The sequence below is a fragment of the Enhydra lutris genome, unplaced genomic scaffold, assembly GCF_002288905.1.
Source record: "Enhydra lutris kenyoni isolate GAN:26980312 unplaced genomic scaffold, ASM228890v2 scaffoldscaffold39, whole genome shotgun sequence".
NCBI lineage: Eukaryota > Metazoa > Chordata > Mammalia > Carnivora > Mustelidae > Enhydra > Enhydra lutris.
Window position 1 is genome coordinate 5,605,904 of NW_019154123.1, and position 16,716 is coordinate 5,622,619.

A 16,716-nucleotide genomic window follows, 5' to 3' on the forward strand; every position below is an offset into this window, starting at 1 on the left:
TTATACCGTAATACCCTTCCGAAGCACTGTGTTGGCTTGTAGAGTGCTCTGCTCTGTATCCAAGTACAATAATAAAAACAAGTGTGGGTAGGACTCTCGTATTGAGGAGAGAGGAAAAGACACGTTTGGGAATGGTTTTAGATACTTCCCACAGCATGGACATGACAGTACTAAAGTGGTTAACTTACACGTTTTAGCTCAGATTTCTCAAACCTAGCTATTATAGTTGCTTCAAAAATAATGAGGTGTGTCAGCAGGAAGGTCTTTACAAAAATAATGAGGTGTGTCAGCAGGAAGGTCTTTACTTGGAGAGACTTGTATATCCCAGTCAATACACAGGACAATTTCTACAGAGCAGGCAAACTGCTATTTTAAATGAATGGATGGTATGAACTGGATTCATTCACTCTTTAATGCACATGTACATGAAGTTAAATGGCAGAGATTTCAATAATGAACGAGACAAAAACTCCTTGTCTTCAAGATGCCCTCTGCTAACTGATTAGGATGAGGTTCAATTCCTTCATTTAAGAGAAAGGTTAGAGGAAGGGAAGCGGGGCGGGGACCTGCCTGGGCCCTACACTTTGCACAAACCCACTACAGATTTTTCTTTCAGAATGAGCTTACAAAAGAAAACCAGAAAGAAACAAAAGCTAGAGAAGAAAACATAATGTGGCAAAAAAGGAGGGAGAAAATATAGATAAAAGAACATGAGCTAATGGGAAGAGTAGAGCCAAACTAACCAAGAGGCAGAGAGCTTGGACAATGACTTGAGCACTTATTAGCTATGTGACCCTGAGCAAGTCACTAAACCTAAATCACAAATTCTCAGGAATGTTTTGATAATTAAAATGGGGGGTGGCATCTCTGTAGAAAAAGAGACTCAGCAGTTTCTCATTAGATGGTAGTGATCATAATAATTCATAACAGTTATGAATTATTCTACTGATTCAAATAGTATGGTCCTTTAATATCCTTTGTGATTGGTATTCTTCAGAACTATTATAAGACTTGTTTTAGACTGGACAAGGTGGGATGTAAGGAGAACTTTTAATCAGTTTTCTACTTCTAGGAACATGAGGTAACCTCTAGTGAAAGGATACTCTCCTGATACAGCTTTAAACCCTGAGGTTAGAACTGGTCCTTGGTTATCTGGTCTGCCTACGTGTTTGCATCCAGCGTATGCTTCTGGGCAAAAAGTCTATATACACTGGCCATTACCAGCTGGGACACCTGTTTACCAGACTAGAATTAACTGAAAAGTGGACTAATGAGGTAAAGACACCACTGATACAGAGGTTGCAGATAACAGATGAACTATCCTATTTAATCTGGTTCATCTAGTTCGTGGTATCTAAGGTTTAAAGGCTAAAAGGCAAAGACAATCATCTGCTGTAAACCTTTCTTTTTACAGATGAGGAACCAAGGCCTGAAGGAGAAGCTAGGCCATCTAAAACCCAGTAATGCCAGCATTCCATACAGTTTACCTCATAGTCAGCTTAGTAATGCTAAGAAAGAGACCCAGAAAAAAAAATAACAATAAAGTCAGTCTAACCCTAGAGGTGACATGTTGACATGGGCCCGATTCTGTTGGCCCCTCGGTACAGAAAAAAGAACAAAGGTTTAACAATATAGCACTATATGCAGCTTTTATGGATTGTATGGAAAACTAATTTCCAAACTTCATTGTTACTCAGCATCACCTATAGAACTTTCAAGTGAGAGGATGAGACCCCTCATCCTAGGCCTACTGAATTTAGAATATTCGGAAGGGACTTAAGAATCTATGGTGATCTTTAAACAGGTATTGGTTGCTTCTGGGAATCACTGGTACAAGTTACTGAAAGACAATCAGTTTAGAACATAAGCTTTAACATTACAGCTTATCACCTATGATACAAGTAGATATTCAAATCAAGGTGGCTACTTGTGTGTAATCAGCTTTCAGTCTGGGGTATAAACTTTTCTGAAAGTTCAGAAAAAAAGAGGGCATTAAGGAATCAAGTATACAATATAAACATAACTATAATTTAAAAAGTAACATGCTTCATTAAACTTTGAAAATTGATAATAAAAGTGGGGTATATTAAGAAAAATAATACTAAATGAAATAATATGAAATGTAGTTGAAATCCTAAAGCATGCAACAGGAACCCTGGAGGAAACTAAACAGCATGGATCCCTAATCTACAGGTCCTCAGCCAGGGCACTTGGGAGTTACAGGGAAGGATGAGAACCCATTGGAAGGACAAAGCATTGCTGCTTGATGAAAAATTTTACTCACCTTAAAGCTGTTACTGGAGAAATTCATATAACTTTTTGTCATATGCATTTTATTAATCATAGAATGAAACAAAAATTATGGTCCTGCAAATCTTCTGCCCCTTTTTTTTTCCCTTCCAGGTTGTCACTGTAAAAGTTAGGATCTACTGGTCTAGAAGGTGGGTAAAGAGACCTATGGGGGGAGTGGTGAGGGCACAAGTTTACAACTTTCAGAAGGCTACTGTGAAGGTGAATGAGGAACAAGAGAATCTTTACGTGGGACACTACCGGGAAAGGTCTGTTCCAGCACCCCACCCTCTTCTCTATAAAATGACTAACTAGGTTTACCCACAGGTCAGCATATTTCTTTACCAACCTTCTGTCCCCACCCTTTAAGATACCTTTTAGTTTCACAATAAGAAATACAACTTAAGTTTGAAACACTTATGGAAGTGTACTTTAGAATAGCATGTGATCTAAATTAGTAATTACTAAAATGATTATAAAGTATGGGAGATGGGGGTGTTTAAGAGAATATGAGAACCAAACAAAACAAAACAAAACACACACACACAAAAACAAGTCCCCGTTTGAAGATGTTGCAACATTAACTGTGATCAGAATCTTGGCATGAGGCTGAGACTAAGATGGAAGGAGACCATGCATTTGCCTTTCACATTTTGTTAGAGAATTGGTTTATTCATAACAAAAACACCTTTCAACATAAACGTATAATACACAGAACTCTTACACAAGGCAAAAGAAAAAAAATTGCCCTTGATTCAGTCTTTTTTCCTTCTAGTCCAAATAAATAGAGCTGTGGCAAACATTTTAAGAAAAATAATAGTCAAGGGCACCTGGCTGGCTCAGCTGGTAGAGCATGCGACACTTGATCTTGGGGTTTTGAGTTCAAGCTCCACACTGGGTGCAGAGTTTACTTTAAAAAAAAAAAAAGAAAAAACTCATTCCTATTTTTGACTCAGTATTTTCTTACTTCTGTAATGGTTTCTGACTTCAGAGAGATACATTAACATTAGCAGCAGGAATTGTCATGAACCACAACCTTCTTCTGAAGGGACATCTGCCTACTGACTGATCAGCAACAAACTTAATGACAAGGACTCTTACCTCCAACAGCCTTTCCCTTAATGCTTGAAACTCATGTTTCCTCTAGTAACCATGGGACAAGGTGGCTACATGTCATACTTCTTATGCCTTATTAATACTATATTAGTAATAGCATTTGAATAGTATAAAATGTTATCAATACAAGTCATTTAAGGTATAATCCTAAGAAATAAAACCAATTAGAAAAACTGTCATTAGAGCAGTCTTCCAAAATTTGATGTGCTTTCTGGATTGATCTGAAAATTTCTAAGATGATCATATAAGCTAATGTTTAGGCTTTAATTTGTTTTAAAATCATGTTGTTGTTGTTTTTTTAAGTCCTCCCCCATTCCCATCCTCAATACTAACTTACTATAGACTACTGTTCTTCCATTTCAACAGCAACCGAAGATGCATTTCAGTTTTTAAAGAACATCCTGGAAGTAAGGTGAAATTATAATCAGTGTTTTTAAATATTATATTTCTATCTGATCAATTTTTAAAATTTTTATTGGGAGAGATGACCCCTGCATACAAACAAAGAAACCCTAACTCAGATATTATTTTTGGCATAATTCTAAAAAGCTTAGTTATGTGGTCTCGTATCTTAGAAAAAAAAGTTGAGGGTAAAGGCTTGGAAGATGTAAAGATAAGGAACATGCTAAAGACAAGCATTTGGATAGCAACAGCACAAAGTAAGTGAACAATGGAGCAAGTTAGCAAATGTGCCGGCATATTTCAAAAAAGGGTAGATAGAGACTCATGATCAACTGAGTTAGAAGTTCTTTCTACCCACCTAAAAATCCCAAGTAACCTCTCAAACCAGTTGCTTATACAAAATGTATTCGGTCATAAAATCCTCCAAATTCCCACATTCTCACTGCCTCAAAGCAGTCGTTCTCAGTAGAGGATGGTTTTGGCCCCCAGGTGATATTTGGCAATGTCTGGAGATTATTTGGGGATGTCACAGCTAGGAGGAAGTGTGCTACTGTCACCTAGTGGGTGACAGCCAGAGGTGCTGCTAAACATTCTCCAATGTACCAAGCACCAGAGAGCACCCTACAACAAAGAATTCTCTCAAGGGGCGCCTGGGTCAGGTCTGCCTTTGGCTCACATCGTGATCCCAGCGTCCTGGGATCAGGCCCCACATCAGGCTTCCTGCTCAGCAAGGAGCCCGCTTCTCCCCCTGCTTGTGCATTCTCTGTCAAATAATAAATCTTTTTAAAAAATTCTCTCAACTCAAAATGTCAATAGTGCCAAGGCTGAGAATCCTGCTTAGAGAAATGTGCTCAAGGTAGCCCTAATAAGGTAAGAGTTTCACAGTTTGAATCCACTGTCAGGCTCTAGTGCCCATCCTCTTTTCTGTTTTACTGCTGTGTGTGGTACAGGGGGAAAAAAAATCAATATCCAGGGTTGTTTTTAAAAGATTTGCATATTCCCTAAACATTCCATAGACCCCTGATAACTCAAAATGTGGTCCCTGGGGACAAAGCAACATCAGCATCCTCTGGAATTTGTTAGAAATGCAGATTTAGACTCCACCCCACACCTAATGCATCAGAATTTGCACATTAAAATTTTGAGATTCTAGCTACAGAGGACATTAAGTGGCAAATGAATGCCAACTCTACCTTTTGATCTAAGTTTAAATTACCAATTATATTCTCTAGCTCTTGGGGTGCCTAGGTGGCTCAGTGGGTTAAAGCCTCTGCCTTCGGCTCAGGTCATGGTCCTGGGATGGAGCCCTGCATCGGGCACTCCAAGGCTCAGCGGGGAGCCTGCTTCTCCCTCTCCCTCTGCCAACTTGTGATCTCTGTCAAATAAATAAATAAAATCTTTAAAAAAAAAAAACAAAAAATTCTCTAGCTCTTTCCTTCACTACCTATAATTATCTGCAGTAAAAAACAAGTATCAACCCTGGTAATGCTTACTAAGTACCATATAGAGAACTTAGAAAATGCTTATAGGAAGAGATCCACAATCAAATCTATATTCCTGACAACCCACTATTCAAAATCCATTCTTAATTTACTCTTCTGCTAAGAAATTAAAAGAGAATAAGACAGAATAGTATGAATGCAGCAATCTACCAGAGGGAATCCTCATCGCCCACAATTATGTCCCAGTAGACCTACTACTCTCCAGGGAATGAAAGCTGCCTTCTCCATGACATCTATATAGCACATGCAGAAGAATTTTATAAAAAATGAAAAAAAGCTTCTTGTTCTCACCATCCCTCCATAAAACAGCTGCTATCTGTAACCTAGAAGTGAGTGGCAGAAGGAACTCGAAAATCAGAAAACCTCAGTAAGGTGACTATTAACACACTAGTGACATGGTTTGGTGAGGTGACATTGCTATTACAAAGTGGGTCGCTCACTTACTGATAACTAAGAGAGTCCTCCTACAAAGTGGTACTGCAGAGGATGTACATCCAGGTTACCATTCCCTGGGAAGAATTACAGTTTAAAGGCCAACCTAAAGGACTCCTATGTAAGAATTCACATCAATAGTATCCAGTATATCTAAGCAGTTGCTCTGGAACAAAGTGGGCCCAAATAGGGGATTACAGTTTCCTACACATGGGAGGAAAACAGACTCAAGACACTTAAGATCTAGAACAAGATGATCCATGTCCACTAAGAATGGTGTTCCCATGGAGGCCCCCCAAATCGTGTCATATCGACTTTGAGGAAATCGTGCCTTTCTCCCAGCAAAAGGGGATAAACCTTCAAAGGAATTTGATACAACTTTTCAATCTGATTTTAGGCCTCTAGAAGCTGTAGAGTTCATTTCTGATGTCTGTTCCAAACTGGAAAGTAGACAGATTGGCAGGTATTTACATGCACTGCTACAGCTATGTGGCTACACAATCTCTCGTAGATCAGATTTTAAGTCTCTAGAGAATAGTGATTTTCCACACATACTACAGGGCTTAGTGTAATAGTAATTAGCAATATTTAATTAGCTGGCAAAATACGTACCACTGTTCAGAATTACATGATAATATTTTCAAATTTGGTGAAATAACAAAACACTACAAGAGCTCAATCTTGCTCAGCTAGCCATTCAATTGTGTTTTTACCTTATATGTTGCTGCTTTAGAAAACAATCCAGGCTTTCTGGAAATCTACACTCCAGTCTTGAAGAAAGAAAATCAGATGCACGAGTAAGGACACAATTTTAAAAAGAAAACTCGTTTCATAATAATTTGAAAGAGACAACAGTAGGTATAGTGAAACAAGCAGATCTACAACACTGTGGACATCAGTGGGTCCTTACTGTCAGGGAGGGATGGCTGAATAATGACAGTGTTTAGTAAACGGAACTAAAAATCACACTTTAGGGGAGCCTGGGTGGCTCAGTCAGTGAAGTGTCTGCCTTCAGCTCAGGTCATGATCCCAGGGTCCCAGGATTGAGTCCCACATGCGGCTCCCTGCTCAGTAGGGAGTTTGCTTCTCCCTCTCCCCTGATCGTGCTGTTCTCTCTCAATAAAATCTTAAGAAAAATTAAAATAAAAATCATGCTTTAACTTTTGGACTGCTGATATACAAAGTAGAGGTTAAAGGTACCAAGCAAGTGAAATTCAAGCTAGTCAGATGTCAAGGCCCTAAAAGGAATTGGGGTGGGGAAGGGTAGAGAATGGCACATAGGAATGATTAGAGAGAATTAAATAAGAGATTGGCATTTCTTGTGTCTCAAAAGCCATTTTTTTTTTCTATACAAGGTTAAATACGTAAGTGGTCAGGATAAAGGTGGATCAGACAATAGCTCTTTTCTGCAGAACTACACAAGCTTAAGAACAATTCTAATTTGCTCTTTCCCCAGAGAAGTTAGAAAAACAGGGCCAGGGGCGCCTGGGTGGCTCAGTGGGTTAAAGCCTCTGCCTTCCACTCAGGTCATGGTCCCAGGGTCCTGGGATCGAGCCCCACATCGGGCTCTCTGCTCAGCAGGGAGCCTGCTTCCTCCTCTCTCTCTCTGCCTGCCTCTTAGTGTACTTATGATCTCTGTCAAGTAACTAAAAAAAAACTTAAAAAAAAAAAAAAAAAAAAAGGAAAGAAAAAAAAAAACAGGGCCAGAACAGAATCAAGTCCTAAGGCTATTCCTCCTCTACTGAAACTAAAATAATCCAGAGGAGGATATCCACACCTTACAGTCAAGTGGTTTGAGTCCTGATTTTTTAGTTGCATTGCTTATATTAGCATATGTAACACTGTTATCTAAGTGAGTAAGTAGAAATCAATTATTAATCCTCTGGTTCTTACAGTAATCAGTTCACAAGGCCTATAAAAGCACAGCCAGCTCTTCTACTGGGATGGTAACTGTACTGAGGCTAAGTGAGAGTACTGGAAGAAAGCAGAATCTCTTGTTTAGACTTTTGTAGGGGATATAGTACAGTTGTTAACGCTTGTACCTTCCACACATTTAATGCAGGTCCTCAAAAGCAACAGTGTTGCAAGAAAAGCTACTCAAAGGATACAAAAATTCTCAAAAAGGAACTTACCAGGTTTAACTCAATTCTAAGATTCTACAGTGTATCTTTTGATTAGGAAATGACCACAGTTCAGTTTCTCATTCACTCACACTCAACTGCACAGCCTCCACAATGCATATGCTGCCAATCTCACACTGCAGGTGAGGCACTCGGGGGTGGGGTGGGGTGGCAGGTCAGAGGGAAATGTGCAAAGTAACAGTATAAATGCACAAGGAGCAGGTTCAGCATCTTGCCATTGAAGAGAAAACTGCCTGCGCCATCTTGCTGCAATGATCTGGGGGGGGGGGGGGTCATTTATCACATGATCTGAACTCTTGTTTGGTAAAGCCTTTTTTTTTTTTTTTAAATAAAAATAATTTTAACCTTTTACTGCCCCTTTTTGCTCTTAAAAGTGAGACAAGGGTGTCTCAGAACATCCTCCTACACCACCTAGTCAGCCTGGAACTGCCCTGTCAGTCTCTTAATTGTAGCAATTTTAAGGATTCTTCATCCTCAAGGGGCATCCTCCTTCCAGGGATCTGTAAACACCTGAGGCAGGTATCTCTCATCCTAAGTCCATATCCCTACAACTTCCCTCAGTACAGAACTCATGTGGATTTGGAGGATAAAGATGCTTGGAGCTAAAGCTGACATTCACATCTGGGAAAGGCTAGATCGGCACTTCTCCCAAGACCCTTTCAGCAAGCCCCCAGGTCAAAACTATTTTCACAATTCTAAACAGTATTTGCCTTTTTAACTTTCCTCCTCTCACATTTGTACTGTGAAGTTTTCCTGAGACTACATAAGGTGTGATATGACAACAGAATGAATGCAGAAGCAGATAAAAAATCCAGCTGTCTTCAGACATTAAAGCAATTCGCATATATGTTAAACAGTGCCACTCTTCTAAGTGTTTTAGCTTTGGAAAACATTATTTTCATTAAAAATGTTAACATCTTTTTGTTATTTTAAAATGATATTTTTAATGTTTCAGCTTTAATCTTGAATACAGTAAAATCCATAATAATTAACCATATAAACAAAAGCACTTTGGGGCCCCTAATTTTTAGGAGTGTATAATGGGGTCCTAAAATAATAAAGGTTTGAGAATGGCTAGGCAGATTACTTTAATATCAGCATAACTAGGCAACAATTAAAAACAAAACGAAAAGTTTTAAACAGGAACTAGAAGTTGTTGGTCTCTCTGCCCTTCCCCCTCTCTCTGCAACTTGGAAACCCTAAAGTCCATGTAAGAAGTGTGACTACCCCAAAGCCTACCTACTGGAGAGACCATATGGAAAGACCAAATATGAGGGATGAATGAGAAGCCCCAAGTGTTCCAGCCCTTAGCCATTTGAGTCTTCTTGGCCCAAGTAGCAGACTTGTGAGTAAAGAAGCCTTCAGATAGTTCCAGTCGCCCCAGCCAGCCCCTAGATATACCAGAGGTTTATGATAAATGGTGGCTGCTGTTTTACACCACATAGTTTTTAGGTTGTTCTGTGAACACTCCCCAGGAATAACCCTCAACCAATAGCTGATGTGGAGTGGGACAATTCTGAGGCAAGTGCTTTACTCAATTCCCCAGAGTTCCCTTTGGCAACTTTCACTGTGGGAGCACTTAATAAAAGGCATCCTTTACTGACAGTCTTTCCTACCCTATCTTCCTTCCCACCTCTACCTTTGTTTCTTACACCACTAAAAAACTACCTGTATTAGAATTCTCATCTTAAGGGTCTCCTGGGGAAAGCAAAACTGACAGACCACTGAAGTTGGACACACACTAAGGAAAAGATGAACAGATATGATTACATAAAAAGTGGAAAATCTGTAAGAGAAAGACAAACAGATTAGAAAAGGTTGAGGGAAGAGAACTGCAGCACATGATTAAGGGTTAATATCTTGACTATGAAAAAACCTGACGGGGCACCTGGTTGGCTCAGTGGGTTGAGCCTCTTTCTTCGGCTCAGGTCATGATCTCAGGGTCCTGGGATTGAGCCCCACATCGGGCTCTCTGCTCGACGGGAAGCCTGGTTCTCCCTCTCTCTGCCTGCCTCTCTGCCTACTTGCGATCTCTCTCTCTCTGTCAAATAAATAAATAAAATCTTAAAAAAAAAAGAAAGAAAGAAAGAAAAAACCTGAAACATACTAACTGCAATGGATAAAGGACTCAGGCATTTCTCAAAAGAACTCATATGACCAATAAATTCTCAATCTTACTTAGACTCAAAGGAATGCAAATTAAACACAGAGGCACATTTGCCTATCAGACTGGCAAACATTTAAAGATTGTATTTATTTATTTGACAGAGAGAGCAGGAGAGCACAAGCAGGGGGGAGCGGCAGGGAGAGGGAGAACCAGGCTCCTGCTGAGCAGGGAGCCTGATGCAGGGCTCAATCCCAGGACCCTGATATCATGTCCTGAGCTGAATGCAGATGGTTTTAACCGAATGAGCCACCCAGATGCCCCGAGACTGGCAAATATTTTTTGTTTTGTTTGGCAAACATTTTAAAAGACTGACAAATCTGTGTTAACTGGATGATGAAATAGGCATCCTTTCCCATTGCTGGTGGGAGAGTAAATCAGTAATCATAGATTGTGATTAAGTAAAATATATTCAAATATAAATCCAATATACCCTTTGACACAGAAATTCTGCTTCTCAGAGCTTACCCTCAGGAAATGAGTGGAACATGCACATGGCTACAGTACCAGGCTATTTATAAGAACCTTATGTATGATGAAACAAGTTTGGAATGAGCTAAACTATCAATAGGAGGCAGGCTAGACTGTGGTACAACCATACAGCAGTATACTATACAGCACTTAAAAGACACAAGGTACACATACTCAACAGGGTTTTTAAGAATCCACAATGGGGGTTCCTGGGTAGCTCAATCGTTAAGCGTCTGCCTTCAGCTCAGGTCATTTCAGGGTCCTGGGATGGAGCCCCGCATCAGCCTCCCTGCTCAGCGGACAGCCTGCGTCTCCCTCTCCCACTCCCCCTGCTTGTGTTCCCTCTCTAGGGAAATAAGCAAATAAATAAAATCTTAAAAAAAAAAAAATCCACAATGTAATGTGAAGTGAGAAGGCAGACTTCCCAACAGTGTGCAAAACAACCTCACACCACATAACCAAACTATTGATCAAGGTTGTACCTGCAGGATGAGATGCAGGGGATTTATTTTACAATAACAACGTATTTCCATTCTTAAGAATGTAACAAAGGGTAGAAGAAATGAAATCAAATTCACCTAGCAACAGAGAAAGTCAACTAACAGAGAAAGAAGTAACTGCAGTTACCCTGGGTAAGGATGCTTTCTGCCTGGAAAACCAAGCCTTCAAATTTGCAGGGATGCAGGATACTCAATCTAGGCAATTTTAGCCCAGTTTCCGTAGACTGTAGTTTAGAACAGAGTTGCTAAGGGTCTCAGAGAGGTGACTTTTGACAAGTTCACTCCTGCCTGTCACAGCCCAAATACGTGTTCAATAGTGACCCAGTGACATACTGCATCTTCCGGTGAAGATCTACAACAGTCATTCACAGAAAATGAGTACTACTGCTCCCATCTCCAATTTACAGCCCTGTGAAAGCCGTCAGTAACTATTATGGGGGTTAAGATGTCCTGTGGTCTCCCATTAAAGGACAGATCTGGCCCTAGTACTATAAAAGCTTCTACCGACACTACCACTCTATCCTGCCATCTCCTCCCTCCTCTCTTCAAATCAGGCCCTCCCCTAACCTCTTCTTTATACCACGCTCCAGAGAGGGTGCTGAGAGAGAGACTGAACCCAGGGAGAGAATGCAAACCCTTCAACAGTATAAAGCAAAGGGGCTCAAGTTTATACAACAGCCCACAAATATTTTTCAAAACAACGGATCTGACAGCCAACTCAGCAGACACACCCACCAAATACCAATGGTTAGCAAAGATGATCCGATCAATGTCTAAATAGTCGAGATATCTAACAGTCAATTTATCTAATAGTTATTAAGACACGAAATATCTGAAGTGGATGGCTCTAACTGCAGGTAAATTGTGCCTTAAAAAGTAGATAAAGGAGAAAAATACTCTAATATGTACAGAGAAACTGATCGTTTTAAATCATTCTTTCCTCTAAGCAGACTCCCTCCTGAGCAGGGAGCCCAATGCAGCCAAAGGCAGACACCTGACTGACTGACTGAGCCTTCCAGGCGCCCCTCATTATTCCCATTTTAAAGATGGGGAAGTATTCAGAAGGTTAAGTGAACATTAAGTGATGGGTCTGTACAAAATCCTAAAGCTAGGAAATCACACTTCTGGTCAATACAACCCAGGCTTTCTTTCCTACAGTGATTTTTTCCCCCCCAATACATCCATGGAGTTTCCAATAAAATTATCTGCTTTGGACTCCCCACCAATTTTGTTCAATCACATTTACTACTCTGCCTTTCCTAACTTATTATTTCATTTGTCTTTTATACTTGGATGGAAGCTAGAATTACGAACAAGAAAATCTTGTGACCTGCTAGAAGGTTATTAAAATTTCTTAAAAATTGATTCAGGTTTTTTTTTTTGTTTGTTTTTTTTTTAAGTACATACCACATGGAAGTACTACTTAGTGTGGAGGAGAAGGGATTTTAATAATAATGTGACAACTATAAAAATTGAGAACTCCCAGCTTAATGAAAACCAAAGATGGTTTTGGGAAATAAGCATCAGTTCAACTGAGCAACAGTCCAGATGTTATGTTCTTAAATTGCAAAAAGAATAAGCAATACAATTTTCTTTCTTTTCTTTTTTTTCTTTTTAAGAACTTTAAGTGGGGGAAAATGCTAAAAAGGAGGTATAAAACATGGTACCTACTTTCCCAGCTCAGAAGTCTGTTTGGTCCACTCTACTCCATTCCATTCTAGTCCACAGTGCACTGGGAGGTCCAGCAAATCATTGGAATGAATGACCTCCACTGAAATGGAGGTCAACTCCTGCCTGAGGATACAATATCACCCACTGCTCAATGCTCTGTGAAGCTGAGGCCTCTGCAACCTCTTTGTTCCCTCCCTCTCCATTGCAGGATCTACAGCTCAGAACCACCAGGAAATCACAGGGTCAGAAGGTGAGGAGAACTATTTACTGCGCTTGGAGAGTCATTGGCTTCCTTCTTGGCCCCAGAAGGCCAGGAGAGAAAGGCAAAGGCTGCTTACATTTGCAGAGGGCTGAGAGTGTGAATGAGGGAGGCTATGCCTTATGGGTCAAATACAGGGCTGCGTTTGGAGGGGAGAGTCTGCTCTGGCCTCTTGTTCACTGCTAAACCTCATCACCAAATCTCTGCCCTGCTGTCTACATATCTTCTTCTAGCTGAGGAGAGGAGACGACAGCTTTAACAAAACTCGGTGCTGCAGCAGCTGCTAAAGCAGCCCAAGTTGGAGCACCCACATGGGACATTTCACAGCCGACCAAGTCTAACAAATTTTCTCCTAGTGCTGGTAAGCAGACACATGTGATCTTCACCAGTGGCCACTGACCAGCTACCATTCTGGCTTGTAAACTAACACACACAGTGCATATGCTACCACATGCTAAAACCAGGTGCTTCCTAAAATAATTCTCATCATGTAATATTTAATAAGAAAGGAGTGCAGAGCATAACGCCCAAACAGAAAAGGGTCCTAACAAAAACGTCAGCTAGTAATTCCCAATTTTATATGAAAAACACTTGCAGAGAATTAACTGCTAAGGTTTATGTCTATTCAGGCTAAGTTTTATGGAAAACGCCAAAAGGCAAGAAAAGTTCTGAAAGAGAGGAGGCAGTTGTTCCAAGCCGAAGGTGAGGAGCTTGGCTGAGAGGTATGAAATGTGGCTAACAGCCCACATATATGATTGGAAAATAAGGTCAAAGAAGAGAAGGCCATGAAAAATGAAATGAGAGGGGAAGTTTTAATTTCTTATTTTTTTCCCGCTTAAAAGGAAAAAAAATAACCCCAATTTAAGTACTGGCCCAGAGGGAGAAGACAACTATCTCAGAACATATACACAAAGATGATAGACTGAACCCACGATACCAACTTTCACTCCTTCCCCAAACTCCGACAATATGACAGTAAAGATTTTTAAAGGCATAAACCTACAAAGATGGGAAGAAAAGGAAAGGGGATATAATATTCACAGAAGTTTGGAAGTTAGGAGGCAAACTGGCAAGTGGTAAAGGATTCGACATGATATAGCCAAGAAGCTGAATCCTCAAGTGGCTGTGAAAAAAGCCAAAAATCAAGCCCAGGTAGACCACATAACCCTCCCTGAAGACTCAGGAATCTGTGGTGCCCAAGGAGGCTGAGAATGAGGCAGGGGAAGGTTTTAAAATAAGAACTGGTTAAAAGTGTGTATCAGTGGTCCAATTCCCAGACCCTGTATGACAGGTGGAATTCTGAGATGGGCAGCATGATGTCCTCCTGCTAATACACTCTGACCTCCTCCATGTGAGCATGTATGGACAGAAGCTGTGACTTGCTTCTCCCTAACAGAATAAGGCAAAGCTGACTGGACACCACTCTTGGATCAGGCTATGTTTTCTATAAATTGTTATTACATAAGACTCAGTCTTAAGTGACAAGAGAAAGACTGTCCTGCAGGCCCTGAAGGAGCAAGCTGCTATGATGTCAACTGCCTGAAGAGAGGGCTAGAGAACTGCTGCTGTGGCCTCTGGGAGCAACTGACTTCAGTCCTATGGCTGCAAGGAAGTAAACTCTACGTCACAACTGCATAAGCTTGGAAGCAAACCCTGAGCAACAGATGAGCACACAGGCTAGCTAGCTGGTTCCTTAACTGTAGCCTAAAAAACCCTGACTAGAGGTCTAAGCTGTGCCCCAACTCCTGACCCATGTGAACTGTACATACTAAAATGTATGTACTGTTTTGAACTGCTAAAGTTGTGGTAGTTTGTTACACAGTAATAGAAATCCTGCCTGACTGGCGTTTATTTTCTGGAGAGGTTTAAAACTGAGGGTCTCTGAACCAGGGGACATTAATATGGATGAGGGCAGAGGTGCTGTACTGACAATGAGCTTATGCATGGCCAACAATAAGATCCCCAGTTTTCTTTCTCAGCTCCCAGAACAAAGCTTGGCCTTTACCCTCCAGGCAGTCTCCTTTGGGGGATGTTAACAGCCTAGAGGAAAAGTCTCCCTAACTAAGTTAACAGATAACCAAGGAACATGGTTCTTCTCTAAAATGGCAAACAAAGATCAAAACAAACTAGAAGACAGTCAATTAGAGAAAACAGAATTTAAAAAGAAAAATTAAAAATAAATGAAATTACTAATATCCAGAGAGACAGAAGATACTACACTGATGAAACAAGGATATGGGTAAAACAAAACAGTATTCAGAAAAGAAAAATGAGGGTAGGGGTCAGGTGCTGATAATGGGCAAAGGCAGTCAAACGGTACAAACTTCCAGTTATAAGATACTAAGTTCTGGAAATATAATACATAGTATAGTTAACAATACTGTATCATATACTTGAAAGGTGCTATCAGGTAGATCTTAAAAGTTCTTATCACAAGAAAAAAAAATGAAACAATGGAGGTGATGGGTGTTAACTAAACTTACTGTGGTGAAGTCATTATGTAATATACACATATATCAAATCACTATGTTCTACACCCTACACTAACACGATGTTATAATTATATCTCAATAAAGTGGGGGCAGGGAGAAAAGAAAGAAGAGCTTTTAGAAACTAAAAATGAAAGCAAACAAACATACTTCAACATAATAAAGGCCACGTGTAACAAACCCACAGCTAACATTACTCAATGGTCAAAACCTGAAAGCTTTCCCTGTAAGATCAGAACAAGACGAGGATGTCTGCTTTCACCATTTTTATTCAACATAGTACTAAAAGTCCCAGCCACAGAAATCAGACAAGAAAAAGAAACAAAAGGCATCCAATTGATAGGAAGTAGTAAAATTGTTGACTATCTGCAGATGACATGATCCTATATACAGAAAACCCTAAGGACGCCACCAAAAAACTATCAGAATAAATGAATCTAGTAAAGCTGCAGGATACAGACTATACTGCAATCTGTTGCATTTCTATACACTAATAATGAAGTAGCAGAAAAAGATCTTACGAAAAAAATCCCATTTAGAATTGCACCAAAAATCATAAACTATCTAGGAATAAGTTTAACCAAGGAGGTGAAAGACCTACACTCTGAAAGATACTGATGAAAGAATTTGAAGATGATATAAACAGAAAAACAAACCATGCCCCTAGATTGGAGGAATATTGTTAAAATGCCCATACTACCCAAAGCAATCTACAGATTCGATGCAATCCCCACCAAAATACCAAGGGTATTGGGGCGCCTGGGTGGCTCAGTGGGTTAAAACCTCTGCCTTTGGCTCAGGTCATGATCCCAGGGTCCTGGGATTGAGCCCCACATGGGGGGGGGGGTCCTCTGCTCAGCAGGGAGCCTGCTTCCTCCTCTCTCTCTGCCTGCCTCTCTGCCTACTTGCGATCGCTGTCTGTCAAATAAATAAAATCTTTTATTTAAAAAAATACCAAGAGTATTTTTCACAGAACTAGAACAATCCATTCTAAAATTCATATGGAACCACAAAGACCATGAACAGCCAAAGCAATTTTGAGAAAGAACAAAGCTGGAGGTATTACTGTCCCAGATTTCAAATTATACTTCAAAGTTATAGTAATAAAAACAGTACGGTACAGGGACAAAAACAGACATACAGATCAACGGAACAGAATAGAGAACCAGAATAAACCCACAATTTTATGGTGAATTAATCTACAACAAAGGAAGCAAGAATATACACAATGGGGAAAGGACAGTCTCTGCAACAAATGGTGTTGAGAAAACTGGACAATT

General features: G+C 40.1%; 2 protein-coding genes across 5 annotated transcripts in view; one reads left to right on the forward strand and one right to left on the reverse strand.

Annotated features, from left to right (window-relative positions):
- The window catches only part of LOC111155125 (NFKB inhibitor interacting Ras like 1), a 38,753-nt gene extending 35,630 nt beyond the window's left edge, over nt 1–3,123 (forward strand). The window contains exon 6 of the mRNA XM_022515191.1: nt 2,404–3,123. Coding sequence (XP_022370899.1) covers nt 2,404–2,423 — 20 coding nt within the window. The 3' untranslated portion in view covers nt 2,424–3,123. The remainder of the gene's footprint in view (nt 1–2,403) is intronic.
- LOC111155126 (ubiquitin-conjugating enzyme E2 E1) overlaps nt 1–16,716 on the reverse strand; it is an 80,883-nt gene that overhangs the window by 3,948 nt on the left and 60,219 nt on the right. The window lies entirely within an intron of this gene.